Here is a 19,713-nt window from a genome sequence, read left to right as displayed (position 1 = left end):
TAGGGTGTTCCAGGGCAACGTTATTACCTGGAAACTCCAGGGAGAAAAGAAATGTCAAATTATTTCAGTACATTTTGCTTCTCTAACAAACATCTCGACATTTCCTGATGTTGAGATGCTTCTTCACTCTGTTGGAGGATGGTGCTAAACACAGTTAAATGAATGGACACTGAGCCTCTCTTCTGCTCCAGAAGTAAGTGAAAATCAAGCACCAAAGAAGTAATCCCCATGGAGACATTTTCTATATGCACATTAAATTCCTCTGGCACCTGCTGTGCTGAAGGGCTTGCAGCAAGCTGTGGATGAAGTGATGGGAGGAACCTGTCAATTTTAATGAGTTTTAGGATCATTATCTTTATCCTTTACCATTCTTTGCACAGCTGTCACAGTTCTGGTCCCACTGCTGATGGCTGGTTTGACATTCAGAACTTGCTGCAGTCATTTCTTGAGCCCAGGTGTGGGCTGTAAATGTATGGCTGGGTGAAATACCACAGAAAAGAGACATTGAGAGAATCTGCTTTTGAAAATGGTTTGAAAGGTGTTGTGGTGGCATGAACCAAGGGGATCTCTGGTTTAGTTTTCCAAATGGAGGTGTCTTCAACACATTGTATGGCCAAGCAGCCTTTGCTGAAGCAGAAAACAGGAAGAAGCCTGGGCCAAGCATTATCCTCTGGCAGACAAGTCCAAAGGAAAGGTGATCAAATACCCCAGCTCACACCTACCGAGCATTTTGCATTTATGCTGGAGAAATAAGTAAAAGTGCTCTGTTACCTTGCAGTAGTGACAGAGCAAGCCCTGAAAATGCTGCAGGAATGCCCCACTGTGCTCTGTGTCCCACACACCGGTGGCAGGGAGTTTGGCCCCCAGGAGCAGTGCTGCAGACTTCCCGTGGCTCCTGCCTCTCCAGGAAGATCAGAGCTGCACAGCCCCACTTGGGACCCCAAGGGGAAGCGTTTCCTGTCAGGGACAGGATAACACCCCTGGACACACACAGCCCTTTCCTCTGGTCTGGCTGCCCAAGTAGCTCATAAACACAGAAAATCAAGTTTGTTTTTAACTAGTTAGCAGAACAAAAGTGGCTGGAGGTCAAATTCTAAATCCTGCAGGAACATACTATCTACTACAGACTATATCAGGGATCAGCAGCACCTTCCAGGCACAAAAGTGTATAGATAATATTCCTGAATTGGATCAAGTCTCCTCAGTATCTGTTATCAGTTTTAACTAAGAGAATAGTGCTGTAATTACAGGCTACAAAGTAAATTGACCACCATACTTGCTATATAGAAGTAATTGCTGGAAATTCAGTACCTTATACCTTTTCTCCAAGAAATGAATGAGGAAGCGGAGTCAGGCTTTTGGGCTAAGCACCACAAAGATCAAGTCCACTCCTGTAAAATAATAAAGGAGAATTCAGGGGGACCTGAAATTGGCCTAATGAAATATTATTTTATTTATTGCTACAGTATCATTTTTTGGTAGGTGAAATAATTCTGTACTCTCATTGAAAATACTGCAACAGAAGCATTATGCCAAAAAGAAATCTGAGTTGGTTACAAAGAAGCTGCAGCATTTCAACAGTATCATTTAAAAATTAAGGGACAGGCAACAACAACATTCACAACAACAAACCGAGAAAGTTATTTTCTTTATGTTTTTTTTTTTTATCCTTATATTATCATATCTGCTCTGCTGCAAAAACCCAGCTGGGTTTTTCCCCCTCCTAAGAAAAGCCAGATGCCCTCTTTCTATCTGCCAACAGGCACTTTTCTGGAAGCAGAGACTCAGTGTGTTTACATCTAATGAAAACATCCCACAGATCCATCAAATAAAGTACTCCAACATTGTTAATAATTGCCCACTGTTAATAAAACACCACGAGGATAGATAATGTAAAATAGTCCTAAATCATTACTAACACATACAAGATTCTTGTTTTATTTCTTAATAGTCTGTTTGCTCCCATTTATAAATTCCAAACACTGGGACTTCAGCTACTCCCCATAAAATGCACAGGTAGCAGTAATTTGCAGCAAACATAAAACAAAATTGTGAAAGCAACAAAAGAACATGACAGAATCTGGCAGAATGAATCCAAACGAAGTGTTTGGGACCTGGGTTCACCAGAATGCCCTTGGTCCTCATGCACACGTGCTTCCATCACTCTGCTTTCCACAGAAGCGAGATTGCGGGGCATTTGATCATAAATTCCTGGGATGACTCTTTCTCCTTGTTTGTGGGATTTATTTTTTAATTGTGTTTACATTCTTGTGTGTGGGTTAGGAATTTTGCTTTTGTTTGACTCAACATCAAAGTTGAGTCCCAAATTAATGCCGTGCAGTCATATATTCCTTGCACCTTCCCACAAGAGGATAGCCACACACAGCTACCAAGTTTTATGCAAATATAATGGGATTAAAGTAATCTAGAAATCTTTGTGTGATGTGTTTTTGTTTTCTCATCCAATTTTCCTGCTGTTATTTTTCCAATTATTTTGCTTATTGAATACCTATTTTCAGATTAAAAAACAAGCTGTCTGAATCTTCTGAAATAAAAGAATTCACAATCTGTAAACACACAAGTTTGTTCAGTTGATATTTAAATTCTGTTTGCCAGAAAGCTGCATTTTAATCCTGACACATGCCCTGCACAGGAGTGTGGACATTAATCTTTCCCACATAGTGGTTACTGTACAAATCACACACAGGAAATTATCAGCAGTGAAAGCAGATAAAACTCACCCTGAGATTTGTGGATCAACCTGGATTTGTGACAGAGTCTTTGCAGCTCTCAAAAGCTACACAAGTAATTCAGCAGAAGTGGTAGTAAATAAAAACCCCTTGAGTTGTGCAGAACTTTGGTGTTTCAAAATCAATAATGAAGACCAGAGTGTGAGGTTTGTGAGAGGTGCCAGAGAAGGCACAGCTGACAGATTCTCACCAACAACAATTTAACCAAAGTCAACATTTGAATGTTACTCCAGAAACTATTTCTCTCCCAAATGTTGAGGTGTTTTCCATGCAAAACACTTACATCTGAGCCTCCTCTTCAGGTTTACACAACACATTAACTGCCAGCACAACAATCCAGTGGAGCAATTAATTTACACTTTGCAAACTGAGTATTTCAGCTGTGGTTTGGGATCCTTCTTCACCAGGATCAGTTTCATATTTAGCCACTTCTGACTGCTTCCTTAGCTTTTCTAGGAAAGAATTTCATCCATCCATTCCACCTCTGAATTATAAACTAGATTGGGGAACTCCATCTGCTTTAAAAATATATCCATCTATTTTAAATGTGTTTATATATTTAACATAAAATATATTTGTAGAGATTTTCACCTGGTTTCTTTTGCAGCTGGATCAGTGTCCTGCTCTGGTTCACAGTGCAGAGCTAAGGGTTGTTGTGCCTCGTTGCCAGGGCAGGAACGGGAGCAGGTAGGAACCAGTAATACAGCAAAGTCTTTGTGTCATCAAGCCAAGCCTTATTTAAGATGTGTCTGCTTTTGCCTGGGCTAAAAATTAGTTTCAGTTCCTTACATTTGTGTTAGCTCTGCAGAAGAGACCTGTGTGCTCTGTGAGTCCATTTAGTAGCCATGACTCAATGGGATTCCTTTATTACAAAACCAAACCAGAATTCCAGCACGCTTATACAATAAACTTTCACCAGATCTTAATTATGTTTGGTCACACTGTCCACTCAGAAACAGCTGATAAAAATCTCCAGCGAGTGCTAACTTGACAGAATTCCTCATTTTGAAGATTTGCATCCATTTGAGATTTCCCTGGGGTTTGTCTCCTCAGTACCCCAAGTTCACCCACACATTTCCTGTCCTCACCCTGGAGCTGCATGGAAGAGGAAGAGGGAATGGTGCTGTGCTAAGGTTTAAACCTCTCCTCTCGGGAGCTCTCCAGCTCTACAGAGCTCAGCTTAAGCTTTGCCTGTTTACAGGCCAGGCTGTTCAGTAGAAATGAGCTCTGAGTTAATGAGTTCAAGCTCAGGTGTGAGGTTGGGGCGCAGACCCACCCTGATGTCTCTGCACCAGGTCTGGTGCTCATGCCTGAGCTGGCAATGCACTTCCAGATTTATTCCTAAAATATTTTTTGTTCACAATGATCTTATGGATGCTTCCCAGCCTCCTAAGCCTTGGTGCTTCAGAGGAAATCCTATCTGACATTTAATTTATCCTAACCAAAATCAATGGGTTTGCAAAGCTGGATCATAGCTCTCAGCTGAGCCCTACAAAATCACCTTACACTTCATGTCCTGTGGAAACATGGATCTTATGTGGGCAAAGATGGATTGTTGGTGTGCCTCAGTTCCATTAGATTTACAAGAATAATCTAAATAATATAATGAAAGCACTTTGCTGCTTTTTCAGTACATGGTGTACCTCCTACAGCCTCACCTACCTGTGCAACACAAATATTCCTCGCTTGCTCCCAAGCACAGCTCACAGTCCCTCATTGTAAGACCTCAACAGACAAAAATGGGGAACAGAATGAATTAATGAGGTAGCAATGAACCAGAAAGACTTAATAGAAAATTTGACACAAAAGGGACAAACTGAATTTAAAAACTGATAAGAAATCATAGAATGGCTTGGATTGGAAAGGATCTTAAATATAATTTAAGTTCCAGTCCCCAAATAAAAGATGATCTCTTCTCTCATCTATTGACTATTAGAATAACACAGATCCCCAGCCCTTCTAAAGGAGAGAAGGTGTTTTCAGGACATGGAAAGGACTTTCTCCTCCCTTCATTTAGGTCTGTATCAGCAGCTCTTTAGAACATCCTAAATGATCAAATGCAGACAGGGGTGTGTTAGTTCCATCTACCCTACATTACCTCTCAGTGTACAAAAGTTCTCTTCCTAATAAATCCTCCACTACACCGCTGGTTCAAAGTCTATTTTCTTTTCTCTATTGTCACAAACATCATGCTCTTTATTACATCATGACCCTCTTGTCTGCAGAAAGAACAATTCCAAGGCTGTGTGATGAACAAGAGAAAGAAATGATAACCCAGAAACTATAATGGGTTGTGCTTTGTGGGGTTGGGTCTCTTCCTTTGGTAGGAACTCCAAGCTTGGACATAGTGCTTACACAGCTTGGAAACTTAAACTGTGTGTGTGGTGTCATTTTGCTGTTTGAAGCAGATTTCCTGGGAGTTTCCTCTACAGGAACACTGGAACCACTTGGAGTTTATAGAAAGGACAGGTAAATCAGCACTCCCTGGTATCCAGGGCCATCTCTTCCCCTGAGGGGAGCAGGAATTGTCCCGTGAAGGGAAGCAGGGATGCCCCCGGGGGATCGGATTGCCTTGAGGGCAGCAGGGATGTCACAAAGGGAGCCGGGTTGTCCTGAGGGAAGGAGGAATGCTCTGAGGGGAGCGGGAATACCTCAAGGGGTGAACGCGCTGAGGGCAGCGGGGATGCCCTGAGGGGAGTGGGAAGTCTGGGGCGCGCCCTGAGGGCAGCGCGGATGCCCCGAGGGCGGCGGGAATGGCCCGAGGGCGGCGGGAATGGCCCGAGGACGGCGGGAATACCCCGAGGACAGCGGGAATACCCCGAGGACAGCGGGAATGGCCCGAGGGCGGCGGGGAAGCCCCGAGGGCAGCGGGAATGGCCCGAAGATGGCGGGAATGGCCCGAGGACGGCGGGAATAGCCCGAGGACGGTGGGGAAGCCCCGATGGCAGCAGGAATACCCCGAGGGCGGCGGGAATACCCCGAGGGCGGTGGGAATACCCCGAGGGCGGCGGGAATACCCCGAGGGTGGTGGGAATACCCTGAGGGCGGCGGGAATACCCCGAGGGCGGTGGGAATACCCCGAGGGCGGCGGGAATACCCCGAGGGTGGTGGGAATACCCTGAGGGCGGCGGGAATACCCCGAGGGCGGCGGGAATACCCCGAGGGCGGCGGGCGCCCGAGGCCCGGGACGCGCCGCAGCCACCGCGGCTCCTGCGGCGGGGCGGGCCGAGGCCGCCGGGTGCGCGCGGCCCGGGGAGGCGGTGGCGGAGGAGGCGGAGGCGGTGAGGGGAGGGCAGGGCAGGGCTGAGCCGTGCCGGGCGGGCGGGCGAGTGACACCTGGGCGGCTGCGCTGCCTCCTCCTCCTCCTCTCACGTAGGTTTCGACTTTCTTCCCCGCCCGGAAACTTGGTGGAGGCGCCGCGCTCGCCGCCGTCGCAGGCCGGCTTGGCGCTGGGCTTGCAGCGCTTCTTCCCTCCCCATCCCGGCGGTGAGCGAGCCCTGTCCGGCCCCGGCGGCCGCAGGTGAGCGGGGACGGGGCGGGGGCCGTGAGGGGGTCCGTGAGGGGCGCGGGGTCCCAGCGGGCTGAGGCTCCCCGAGGAACTCGGCGGGTCCGGACCGGCCGAGCGCCGTGAGGGGCTCGGCGGGTCCCACCGGGGCTGAAGGGATGCGGAGCCCCTTCAGGGTCTCGGGGGTTCCCCGAAGGTCCGGGCTGAGGTTGGGGGTCCCCGAAGCTCCCGTTCTCCCGGCGGGGAGCTCGGCCGTGGCTGCAGCCGGTGTCTCTTATCAGCGACACGGGCAGCGCAGGTGAAGGCTGCCAGCCCCGGGGTTTAACTCTTCGCAGCTGCTGCCTGCCACCAAACCCGGCTTTTCTGCTTGTGGGGCTCGCAGGGAGGCAGCCGGGCAAAAATGTCTTTGCTAGGAGACGGAGGGCGGCAAAGTCGGCGAGTTTGCTGGTAATTAATGCAGGGGGAAAAACGCCTATAAATAGGAGTTGAGATAAACAAGGAAAGCACAGCGAGGTGAGGATGTGGACCTTTTGGAAATACCTTAAAGGTGAGAAGTACAGGTGATGATAAGGCTTAGCTTAACCCAAAGACTAACCATTTATCTGTAAAGATTTTTATTTAAGAAAGGTTTTTTTATGAGGGGTGTAAAGCGGGGTGGGACTGTGTGCTGCTGATTCTGCTCTGCTTGGCTGGGTGCACTTGTTATCTCGAGGATAATGACAGAAGGAGAGAGATCTGATGGAGAAGGAGCAGATCAGGTAGCAGCCAGCTGATGCCAGCGCAGGAGGTGGCAGGGACAGCGGGACTGCCCCTTTCGGTGGCACTGCAGGCTTAGTTTGCTTTCAGCCCCGCTGGAAACGGCACTTCCAAGTCCTTGAGCGGTTTTTGGGACCTACTTTACCTTCGGAAAGTAAGAAATGAAAAATGAGTGCTTCCCTGCTGCTTACCAAACCGAAAAACTGTCATGTTTAAACTTCTATTCCAGTTTCTTGGCCAAGGCAAAAGGACCAGAAAATAAAGTTTCTGTAGGAAAAATATTCCAGCTCGAGTGCAGATATAAGTGGTAAGGGAGGTCTCTGCTGTGCAGAGTGTGTCGCAGCAGGGGCACAGTGTAGATAATTGGCAGCCCAGAGAAATTTCTGTCCCTGTCACAGAACTCCAGAGTTGTCCTGTGTAATCCTTAAGCCCCTGGAAGCTCAGGCAGCCCCAGGGTTTGGGTGGTGGAGGGAGCTGGAGCTCTCCTGCAGCAGTGCCAGTGGTGTGCTGTGCCTTTGAGGGACGGCACTGACGTTTGTCCTTGATGCCGGAGCTCTTGGCAGCTCTCCAGCCAAGGGAGAGCAAATTCCACACATGGCTTCTTCAAAACAAAACTTCTTTCTCTGAAGTTGCACACTCCAAGTCGTCTTTCACAATTGCCCTGAGCAGATGTAGTGTGTCTGCTGCTGAAAAGGGCCTAAGGCAGTGGGAATATTTATTCCCTCCCCCAAAGGGATTTGCTCCCTGGACCAGCTTAGGAAGTCAGAACAGCACCAGTGCTTGTGCAGGGCAAAACAAAAGGGTCATATGGCTGGGGATGGAGCAGGGAAATGATAAACAGGAGGCCAGCCTTCTCTGGGGACTCCCCAGCTGGAAATCTCAGCCGTGCTGGAAAATCCACACCTTCACTCTCCCTGCGTAAGTGTTAGCATGCAAGCTGGGGGCAGATGGGATTCATTTAAATAACGGGGATATGCTGGCATAAACCCCATGGGATGAACGGGAGAGGACGACCTGTGGTGTACAGCATAAAGGACCATCTGTTGAATGTCAAATTTCATGTTTTTAACCAAATCATTACTGAGGGAGGTGAGCAAGAGTTAAAAAAACAACCTAGCCATATGGCCTGGGGAATGAGGGCTCAAAAAGGTGGAAGAAGCAGCTCCAGAAGGGACCTGGCAGTTACGTGACTTCTAAAAAACCCCCTGAGGTTTGAAGATACCAGGTGAAACAGGTTGAGATTGATTCTGGATAAGCTTAGTGCTCCCTGAATGGCAATTCCAGTAACTCGGAAATTTTAATTAATGGGTTTGTAAACTACAGTAGTGCAGTACTTCCCCAAATGTGGTTCATAAAAGAATTTACACATTTATGGCACTGTAGAATCTTAGACTTCCATACGTAAAATAATAAATATTACTGCATAATAAAGTACCTGTAGCTCGTGAAACACCCCGGCTATATTTTCTTTTCTCCTTGCACTGCCATATATATCTTACTTTCTGCATTAAAATAAAAACTTCCTGCTGCAACAGCTCTATTGATTTCACTTTGAAAATGAAGCTGCATCATTTCATTCTGCTTGTGTGGATCTCCCCAGAGGAGTTGCAGCTGTTGCCTTACTCACAGGCCTGAGTATGTTTTGCTGGTTTGATACAAAACCCTCTTGTTTGGCTTTTCCTTCTCAGTTTACTTTAGTGGAGCTGCTCGTACAGTTGTGAGGAATTGTATTTGACAATCCCTCATCAGTTTATGGTCCCTGATTTATACCACATAAAACGTTGCTCTTGGCTTAGAAATTTCTTGACACCAATGGAGTCTGAAAATATGAAAATATCTGGCAGTTTTTCTGATATTTCACTTGAGAAATTGCCCATGAGTTGGTATCTCACAAGCCATCTAAAGGGTTAGAGGGGATTTAGATGAATGAGTAGTAAGAATTACTGTGCTGGGCCAGGAAAAAAACACTTAAGGCTGGAAGGAGGAAAATAGAATAAAGCTGGGTTAATTTGGAGAGACAATCAGCAGCTTACAGGCAAAGGCTTTTAAAATTTATATATATATATACATATATAGTGGTTCACTGTGCAAATTTTATTTGGAGACTGAAGTGTTCCTTATTTGGAATATTCTCCAAGGGAAGCACTAGAAGGGATTATGTGTTTTGTAAAAGTGTTTTCTAACTTTGCTACTCTTTGCCTGCACCTTAAATCATGCAAGTTTTGTAAACAGCTGCAGCAGAGTCTCTTTGAAAGCTGATTTTCTGACAGTTAAAAAGGAGTTGAGATAAAAATTGCTCTGTTCCTCTGAGGGTTCAAGGGGGGCTCACCTTGAACCATCAGTGTAGCCGTTGCTGAAAGCCCAGTAAATCATAAGCAGCCCAATTTGTAAAGTTCTCAGACTTATCTAGGAGTGGGTGGTTTGATAACAGAGAAATTCTTCTCACTTAATAACGGCAGCAGTCCTGCCCTGGGAACTGAGAGCTGAGGATTTCCTCTTGTACATGATCACAGCTGATCAGGAACAAAAATTGCTGCGTGATTATTTGAAGGAGGATACATAAAAATAAACATAACGGCTGTCCTGGGCCTTTTAGTCCTGAAGCTGTGAGAGCAGCACCTGGAGCTGCTTTAGCCCAGATCTCTGGGGGTGAAAACCGAGTGGAGAAGGGAGATTCTTCCCCAGTTCCCTCCCCACAGCCGGTTCAGGAGGAATGTGGCTGTTGTACTGATTTGGGAACAGCTCAAGGACTTTGCTCTGTTGCTTCAGCTCCCTTAGCTGATGAGGCAGCCACTCCCATTTTATAATTATTTTTAGAACAAGGGAAAATATAATTATCAATTCACACAGATTGCAAATGTGCGCCCCATACGGCAAGATAACAGTGGGTTTTGAAGTTCTGCTGCTGGCACCAGCTTGGACACAGCCTTAAATCGGGATAAGATTTGACAAGAAAGAAACACATCCCAAAATGCCTCTTGCAGTTTTGCTTCTCCCAGGTGTGAGGGTTGTTTGAAGTCGGTAAGATACACCAGGAGAAACCGTATGAAATTGGATGTAAAGGCACCTTCAATTCCACATGCAGCTGTGTAAGCTCCTGAGCCATTAACACAGATGTTTTAAACAGTAGAGGATGTCTCAAGTCTTCTAAAAATGAGATATAATACTGTTCTGTCTGTCTCTAGGGGACGGTAATCTTAATCCAGAGACCTTTATTTTTTATTTTTTTGACTTCTGCTGTTTCATTATTTACTTAAGACCTGTCACCTGTGGTGAAGGGCATTACACTACTGGTTGCAGCAGCTCTGCTACCCAGAGGCACTGACAGAGTTTAAGTTCACTTCAAACTCAGCTGCAGCTGCCCTGGGGAGCCACAGTTTGAGAAGGTTTCGTTTTGTTTAAATGAAGGTAACTTGTTTTCTTTCTTTCCCCTTTACCATGATCTGAGGGTGAGATGGAATGTAAAGGGGAATTACAGACTTAATTACCTCTTAATTCTGCTCTTTTAGTTAGTGTGAACAAGCTCGGGCTGGAAAGTACTTTGCATAAAAAGCCCTCTTACCCCGTGAAAGGAGGTCTGAGCAGGGTAATGTGTCCTGCTGTCACCCATGGCATCGGGCACAGGAGCTGTTGGGAAAGAAGAGCCATCCAGGGGAAATGTGCTGGACCCCCTGGAACGACTCTCAGCCATCCTGCCTTGGGCTTGTTTTGTGGAGCTGAGATTCCAGGTGCCAAACTCTTTAAACAGAACATAATTTTAAAAAATAGTGCTACTGAAACTGATACTTGGACCAGGTAATGAGGAGTTCTGTGCTACTTTATCCTGCAGCAAAGCCCTAATCTGGTGCTTCTGTTGTTAAAAACTGGGAATGTTGATAGGAAATATTTCATCTCCAGGTGCAAAACTGCTTTCATGCTGCTGGATTGCTTGTGGTAAAGTTTTGTAGAAAACAAGAGTTCCTTGTTTGTGTTTTAACAAACTTAGAAAATGAGTTATTTTGTGCTTAAGGCTGAGAGTAGCCAAGATTAATTTCTTTTAACTGAAATTAATTTTAAAGTAGCACTTTGATAGTATATGATAAAGATTAAAGCTCTGTAGGAGTTTCTCACAACACAGCAAAGCTTAGAGCTACAGAAATACCTTTTGTCTCCCAAAAGCAAGAGTCTCTCTTTTCCTGCCTCCTCCCTTCTCACATTACATTTAAATATCTCTGATGTGACCACCCCGGTGAGATTATTCAAACAGGGACTTTAAAAACATCCAGTTAAATAAAATACAGTGCACAGTCTGCTTCTTCCCCTGTATCCTTTGGAAGTGCTGTGCTGAGGAAGCATTGCCTGTTCCTGACCTGTGTGACAAATGAGAGATCACAGATGGTCAGTGGTGTGCAGGTTTGCTTTCATCTCTCCCTAAAGAGGGAATTTGGAGGTAGACACACAGTCATGAGCTAACAGCATCTGATATGCATTTGTAGCCATTAGATGCTCCATTTGTACCTCATGTTCCTAGAAGCAAACACAGCTCTTTGGAAAGTGAATGTGCTCCAGATATTCAGATGAACCCAAATCTTAACATCACATCTCCTAATCCCTCTTTGTTTGGTTTTGGATCTCTTGTTGCAGGAGTGCAGGAGAAGCTTTGGTTATTAATTACTGCTTAAATTCTTAAATAATAGCACTGGGTTTCTTTCTTTGTAGAAAGCTTCTTCCACAAACATCAAACTGATTTTTAGGGATAGAGTTGCAGTTAGCTGCCAATTGAAAATATAGGTGAGGGTGGAGGTGGGAGTATTTAATTTCCTGGAGAGAAGATTATAGATACAGTAGAAAAAAAAAAAAAAAAAAGACAATCCACCCCTGTGGTGGTAAAATTTCCATTCGAATATTTGGGTCAAATTCTGTAAAGAAGCAAATTGATTTAAGTGACTGAAGAATTCCTGTGAGCACAAAATGAGCAACATGCATGTTTGTGTGAAATATTCTGTAGAAAGGAGGGTGGATATAGTGGAAACATCTTGCAAGGGTGAGAAAGCAGGAAGAAATACATCAATAAACCAGCTTTTTCTGCAGCACTTGTCTTCAATTTGATGGCATTTAATGTATCAATTTTTTTCTGAGCACTGTTAAAATAGTTACTGTTGGATCCCCTTTGGAAGAAGAGTGTAGGTGGAAAGCTTAATTCGTAAAGAAGGAAGGAGAGAGGAAATTTATTAGCTCTTGTTACCCAGATAATATTCACAGAATGATAACACCAGAACCTCCTGCTCTGTAGAAAGAACTGGGATTAATTTTTGAGATTACTTTTGTTTAGCCCCGCTACTTTAACACTCTGGGTCCTGTGAGACAGTCACTGTTCTGTGCAATCACTAACTGAGAGAGCTGCTAATGTTCTGAGCATATGGTAGTGAGAGAAATAAATTACAAGTACCAACATCTTAAGTTTTCATGTCAACTTCTTATGTTTTCATTCTCCTCAAATTAAAAATGCTCATAATTTAAACTGTTGATTGCCAGCAAGGTTTTTAAACTATTACAAATCTTTCCTTGTGTTGAACTTTCAGATCTATTAACCAGACAGGTTTTTTATAAAAGTCTGGAAGATTTATGTAAAATTTAGAATTTTTAAAAATCTGTCTGGAAGTGAGTTATAAATGTAAAATCCATCAGTGCTGCAGAGCTGATCCTGCTGAAGTTGCTTAGCAGAAAACTCCTTGGGATTGTCCTGCTCTAATCAATCCTTTCAGCTCATCTCTCAGGATAGGGTTTCCTGGGATAGGTTGTTATCCTAGTCTAACAGGATAATGATTCTGATTATAATTAATGGAAATACAATTGGCTTTCTGTTTTCTGGTGGAGAAGACAGATACTTACCCAGAAAAGGAGGCAGATAAAATACCAAATTGTTTAACGAGCACAGAAACACCAGGGAGTTAAATACAACTTATTTTCACATGTATGATCAAAGAATGGGTATAAAAGTGATAGGGACAATGGAAATTTAAATTTCCATTTTTCTTGATACTGATTATGGTAAAGCAGCTTTGATTTAGAGTTTCTGAATCAAAATGTTCACACAAGGGCTGAGCAGTTACTCTTGGAGGTGGCTCATTAGAAATCCTGTGGCTTCAAGGCAAGCTCAATCACTGAAAGCATTGCTTTTTATTTAGCTGTATAAATGCAGCATTTCCAGATGATTTTACATTCAGTGGCTGATCTTCAGCCATATCAGAAAATAATAAAGATAGTAGGAAATTGTATCAACGCCTGAAACCATTCTTGGGTTTGCTGTTCTGCTTTTTTGTAAAATTGACCTCCTTCAATATTGTTTATAAAAATCCACTGCTATTTCAACACTTTCCTGTGCCACTGTTGTAAACTAAGGGCAGCTCAGTGATGGTTGTGAAATGCTGTGGTAACACACTGGAAGTGTTCTGTCAGGACTGGAGTGCCTGTCCTATAAAATCTGTCTCATTCCATGTATCCTTCTTCACAGCAGTGATGGAATTCAGCAAAAGCCCCTCTGTTACAGAAGACATTTTCAATGTACTTTTCTGTCTCTGGAATGGAAAAAAATGCCATTCTGTGAAACACAAACTTCTTAACTGACTAAAATGGTTTGAAGAAAGTTGAGAAAAAGCTCTGCCCCTTTTATTTCTAGAGGATTGGGTTTGCTCCATCAGAATCCATCTGGAACTTGGTTTTAGGTTTGGTCAGTGCCCTGCTGGTGTGTGCCCTCAGCCATCTTCACCCAGATTGTGCTTGCTTGTTTTGTCCACCCCCAAAAAAATTAATTAATTGTTTAGCCTTTAGTTGGAATGTTGCAATTCCAGTCTCCCAGGGAAATGCTGTTATAAATATAATAACTGACATAATTATTGCAGTGAAGTGTTCCATAGCAGGAGACATGGGGCATGTGTCCCACAGTCCCCAAACCAGCTTTTATTTGGGTTTTCAACCCAATATTTTTATCTCCATGTTAGTGCTAACCTACAGCTGCCCCAAAGTATAAGCCATGGCATTTCTAAAGTATTTCCCATTACACAGCTCTCTTTTTAATATTGAGAACCAATTATTTGATGATTTTTTTGAAAATTATTTCTGAACTTCAGCTGTTTGAGATATTCTCTAGTCACCCTTATCCTCCAGGAAGAACTTTACACTTGTGTTCTGTGTCCTTGCTGCAGACTGGCTGCATGGTTCTGTGTTTTGCAATATGGAATGTGATCTGCTTACTCACCATATTTATGGTTTTAGAAATCAGTTTGTTAATAGAAACAGGCTTGATTTTATTATTTTTTGTTTGGATTGTTCTTTTTCCCCAGGAGTTTCCTATGTGGCCTTAGATCCTCTTCAGAGCCATAACAAAGTGTTAAATTCCCAGGAGCTGCTGCCTCTCTGGGTCTATTTGAACCTCTGGTGATGTAATTTCTCAGTTTTTAAATGAGAATAGCAGCAATGTTACCCCTCAAAGAAATGAAATTCAGGTACATGCATTATGGCCAAAATTCACTCGTACCAAACGCTGGAATTATGTGAGCAGACAGGCTTGGCTTGAACAGAACTTGTGCTCCACACTAACAGTGGCACAGTGAAATGCCTTAAAAGCAGGAGCCAGAGCTGTTTGGGAATGCTGTTGATAAGCTGGGAAGCTGGAATGCTGCTCTTGTGTAGCCAGGTACCACAGGCACAGCTCCTGCTCAGTCACAGCACAAGTGGAGGCACGGGGTTGGGAAGATTTGAAGATTTCTTAGATAATCACACTTTTTTAAAAAAGCATTTTTTTATTCAAGCTGTAGAAGTGAGTCATCAGTTCTGTTTCCAAGTCTGAGCTGCTGAGCAGGGAATGAGCAGTTTGCCCACCAGGAATGGTGCCGAGGTTTTCAGTGCTGGTGTGGTTCTTGGCAGACCCCTCCCAGAGCTATTAACAGGATTGTAGATGTGCAGGGGGGGCAGATCTGATGCTCTGGCAGAGCTAAAACAAGAATAGGCAATGTGCTAATATTGTCAGGAATAGTCTTGCTTTGGCAGGAATACAGATTAGACTACCTGATAAGTCATTAAAAAAAAAAAAAAAAAAAGTCTAGTCTTTGAGACAGTGTTACAGTACCAGGAATCCTACTTAAAAAAAAATGCCAGCACTGATATTCTGATTTTTTAAAAATACAGTAAAGATAAAGTGATCCCAAAGAAATCCTTATGGGATAAGAAATTAGGAAATATAAAGAGATTTCTGCTGGTCTATTTCCTTCAATTCTTTGTTATGCATAGGGGTGGGGTGTCTTACTCTCCAAATAATTCTGACTCCAGAGGCATTTCTTGTATTACCCTTTTAGAGCAGCAGTGTCAGGCTTTAACAATTCCATGCAGTCAGTGTGTAGTAACCAGGGACCAAGCTAGATCCTGATGTTGTGATTCCCTCCTTATGCGAGTGAAAAGCCACGGAGAGATTCCAGTACTTTGGAGAAAGGCAGCAGGGAAGGAGCCACCCTGTGCTGGAAGGAAGCTGGGGAGTAGGGAATGATGGAACAAAAAGAGCAACACAGGGATGGAGGGGTTGGTTAGGTTGGTCTGGCCTTTGGAGGTTAGAAGGAGGAGCTGAGATTGGATTGCAAAGGATTGAATTTGTATCAAACTCCCCTCCAAAGCTGGAATCCAATGGGCTCTCTGGACTGACTTTTGAGAGTGGCTCGTTGAAGCTGAGGGGAGCCAGGCCTGTTATGATGAAACAGTGATTTTCTACACATTTCAACTGTGCCTTGTTGGGCTGCAGCAACAACTGTGATGGATGAGATTTTAGCAGTTCTTCCCTTGCAGAAGCTCTGCTTTGTGCAGAGTCCCTGAGCAAGGGAGGCTTGTTTGAGCCTGCTGCCCTCCCTGTGCTGCTCACTCAGCCCTGCCTTGCCCAAGGCTCTGGGCTGGGTTTCAACACAGAGGTGTCAGCCTTGGCTTCCCTGGTGTCTGCAGGAGTGTCCTCCTTATTGAAGGGACAGTGGTGTAAAAGTAAAATTCACCTGGGCATTAAATTAAATCTTCACCCCTTGTTTTCAAGATCTGGAGGTGAGACAGCAGATCAGCTTGGAGCAGCAAAATTTTGGTGACACTTTTATCTTCCACAAGTTATTACTCAGAAATTACTCATCATTGGGATTCATCTTGTGTAACCTTTAAACACAGAGCAGAGAATGAATTTGATAATCTGGAAAAAAAACCCAATAAAAGTAGTTTATCAGTAAAATTACTGTGAGGTTTGTTTTTGCTAAGAACGTGGATTTGTTTCATCACCTGCCAAAGTTTTATGCAAATAGTCCAACCCGAAGCACAAGTATTTCTGATTAATAGTGTTTGTCTTGGAAGCTCCTTGTTTCATTAACTGGTGGTGCTGAGCTGATTGATTAGAATTGAGGAGATGTTAAGTGATGGTCTGATGTTGAAATGCTCCTTTTGCACCTGTAAGATCGTTCCAGATCAGCTGAGGGCTGGCAAAAAGGCAAACAGAAGGGCTGCCTGTTTCAGGTGGAGGCAAGCACCAAACAGCAGGATTTCTGAGACAGGGGACCATGGACACACCAGCTTTCATTTCCATGGGTGCTGTCTGAGAGCTGTGCTTTGTTCTGGGGGCACTGACTCAGCCATGCAGGAGTTAAGGAGGGAATGCAAACAGAAGAGTCAGGGATGTTCACCCAGCCTGAGTGCTTCCCTCAAGGGAAGATGCTTTCTTGGCACTGCAGCAGGGTAGAGAGGAGCAAATAACTCCTGTTGTACCCACCTGGAGCTGTGGCAGCAATGTTTAATCTTTTGAAGTGAACAAGTTCCTATGTCTGGGGAAGAATTCGCCTGTGAAATGGCTGATTCTGTTGGTGATACATTCTTCCTTTAATTAAATAGCTGACTTACCTTGACAATTAATTGGAGTGATGTATGACTTTTATTAGAAACCCATGACTAATTTTTTCTTGCCATTCCTGCTATCTTATTGTTCTTGTCTACCCTCCTCCCGAGTTCTGCTGCGTGCCAGCTGTGTCCTCCAGGCACTGGTGCAGACCAGTGTTCCCTCTTGCTTACCTGTTCCAGATAAAGTCATTGTTTTCAGGTATTTTCCACACCATCTTTCAGAAATTTTCCATTTCATCAGTTTTGCAATTTTTTTTTGGTTTTGTTTTCAGAGTCTGGGATTCTTTACTTTAAAAACCCCACCAATCACAAGCTCCTCAAAACACCACAACACCCCCCCACTGTGTAATGTAGATGCTTCCTTTAATACCACATTTCCTACTTCATTAAAATAACTGCCAGGTTTAAAAAATCCTCCCTGCAGTCATCCCTGTGCCTGTAATCTCTTAGGAAACTCAAGTGAATTTTGTATTTAATTACAACAGGCAAGATTCAAAATGGATATGACTGAAGACATTTCTGTTAAAATCAGAGCAGCAGCTACAAGGACTCAGTTTGTCCCTTATCCTGCTCTCCCTGCTGAAAGGAGCTGAGGCTCAATCCTCTCTCTAACCTTGCAACAAATGATGTAGACTATTCTTTACATTTTTTCCACTTAGGAAGCTTTAGTCTTTTTATAGGAAATTTGTTTCCATGGGGGAACTTAGGCATGGATGAGTGGGGAACAATGCATTGTTTGTTAAAACATTTTTTTTGAAGGGAGTGGGCTTGAAAGGAAGGAAATGTGGTTTAGATTTAAGTTTCTTTTGAAATTTATTCCTCTTCTTTTGCCTCATCCTCCCACCCCCCTCCCCCCCAAATACAAAACAAAAATCCTAACAACCAGAAGTCCCCAAATTGGCTTTTTACCACACATGTCTTTAAAAATTTGGTATAATCTGGGAAGCCAGAGGAAGTTTAAAAATGTGTCTTGTGATGTCCTGTGTATCCTTCCTTTCCCTTCCCTCTCTGGGTTGTTCTCCCTCAAGAACATGCAGTTTTTGTCTCAGCTTTTCTAGTCCCTGTGCTGGGCAGTGCTTACATAGTCTGTCTCTGGCGTGTCTAAAGTTTAAGCCTCAGTTTATCCACGTGCTTAAACCTTGTGCTGAATGAAGTCCTTGCATCCTCTGGTCCCTGGGCTGTTCATTCACAGGGTGGTTCTGGAAGGAAGAGCCCTGGGGGGGTCAAGTGGGGCCGCAGATTCTGGGGGAGGAAGCTCAGGGCAGGAATTCAGTTTAATTTTTAATTGGCTGCATTTAAAGCAGGCTGGAAATCTCTCTCTCCTTTCCACAAAGGTCTGTGGCAGAGCTGCTGCGTGACAATCTCCTCCCTGGTGCTGGCTGCCATGGCTGACCCCGTCACTGAGGAAAATGTGTCCCAAGTCCCCGAGCTGTGCTGTGAGTGTGGCCAGGCCCACCCCTTGCTGGACAATCACCTGTACAACTTCCAGGACGAGGTGGACGACGAGCTCATCTGCCACATCTGCCTGCAGCCCCTGCTGCAGCCCATGGACACGCCCTGTGGGCACACGTACTGTTTCAAGTGCCTGGAGAACTTCATGCAGGAGTACAACTTCTGTCCCATGGATCGCAAGAAGCTCTCCTTCCAGCAGTGCCACAAGTCCAGCCTGCTGGTGAGGAACCTGCTGGATAAGCTGATTGTGCTGTGTCCTTTCAAGGCTGAGTGCCAGCAGACCATGCAGCGCTGTGAGCTGGAAGCTCACCTGCAGAACAGGTGCATTCCCCTTCCATCCTGTTATGGCCAGGGCTGTTGTGCTGCTTATCAGAACCACCCGTTCTCAGAGCAGCTTCCTAAACTGGGGCAAGGTGGGACACCAGAGATGCCAGGGTGAGGCTGCAGAGGTGGGTGGGTGAGGACAGTGTAATTGTGTGTGTGCTCTGAGCTGCTCAGCTTCATCCTGTCTGCAGATGCTAAACCTGTCAGACACCCAGACATTTGTGGGTCCTGAACTGGGCCACCAGCTCTGGAGTTGTCACAAACAAGCTTATTCTTGTTTCCCTTGTTCCCTTCAGTTTCCCTTCCCAGAGAAGGAAGGCACAAAGACAAGGCTCTGAAAGTAAGGGATTGTGCAGTGCTGCCAGTTTTAATTGGTCCAATTAAGATGTGCAATACATGAGTCTTTGATTCAAATAGTGCAAGTCCCTCCAAGCTGCACATTATGCACTTGTTGAAACACCTACTTATAATTCCATTATCTTCTCTCATTCTTTTGCTGAGAAAGAGAAGCAAATGAAAATTACTCTGTGTTTTTCTGTTCCTCTTGTGTAGAAGGAGACTTTTTGGTGCTTCAGTGCTGGTTGAGCTGTTGGCAGGCACTTTATTGTCACTTTAAAAGGAGTGCAGGTGACAGAGCTCTTGCTGTGGTGCGTGGAGAACCCTTGTTCCTACTGGGTTAATGATTTGCAGGGAGGGGAGCTGAGTGCAAGCCCTGCTGCAGGTGGAACAGACCTTCCTTGGCAGGGTGTATTTGTCAGCAATGAGAAATGCCACAGGCTTGTTTCATTCAGCTGTGTTGTAGTTTGTTGTGGCAATGACATATTTTAAAAATAAGCCAACAGGGAATAGGTGCACTTAAGATATCTTTGCAGCTCCAGCCAAGGATGTACCCTTGTGATTTTCATTGCCTTCAGTCCCCACGAGCTGAGAGCTTGTGTTAGAGCCAGGGGAAAGGATGGAAGGTGCTTGGGTGCCCCTTCCCCTTCAGTGAAAGTTTATAATCTCCTTTTCCTTGAAGCAGCCCTTTGTCCTGAC

General features: G+C 44.6%; 1 protein-coding gene across 1 annotated transcript in view; it reads left to right on the top strand.

Annotated features, from left to right (window-relative positions):
- The first annotated feature begins 6,136 nt into the window (after positions 1-6,136).
- The window catches only part of LOC110467896 (ligand of Numb protein X 2), a 28,550-nt gene continuing 14,973 nt past the window's right edge, over positions 6,137-19,713 (top strand). The window contains exons 1-2 of the mRNA XM_031504815.3: positions 6,137-6,270; positions 18,237-18,675. Coding sequence (XP_031360675.1) covers positions 18,287-18,675 — 389 coding nt within the window. The 5' untranslated portion in view covers positions 6,137-6,270; positions 18,237-18,286. The remainder of the gene's footprint in view (positions 6,271-18,236; positions 18,676-19,713) is intronic.

The sequence above is a fragment of the Lonchura striata genome, chromosome 4A, assembly GCF_050655825.1.
Source record: "Lonchura striata isolate lonStrDom1 chromosome 4A, ASM5065582v1, whole genome shotgun sequence".
In the NCBI taxonomy this organism is placed as follows: domain Eukaryota; kingdom Metazoa; phylum Chordata; class Aves; order Passeriformes; family Estrildidae; genus Lonchura; species Lonchura striata.
This window is presented reverse-complemented; position numbering and strand designations above follow the sequence as displayed.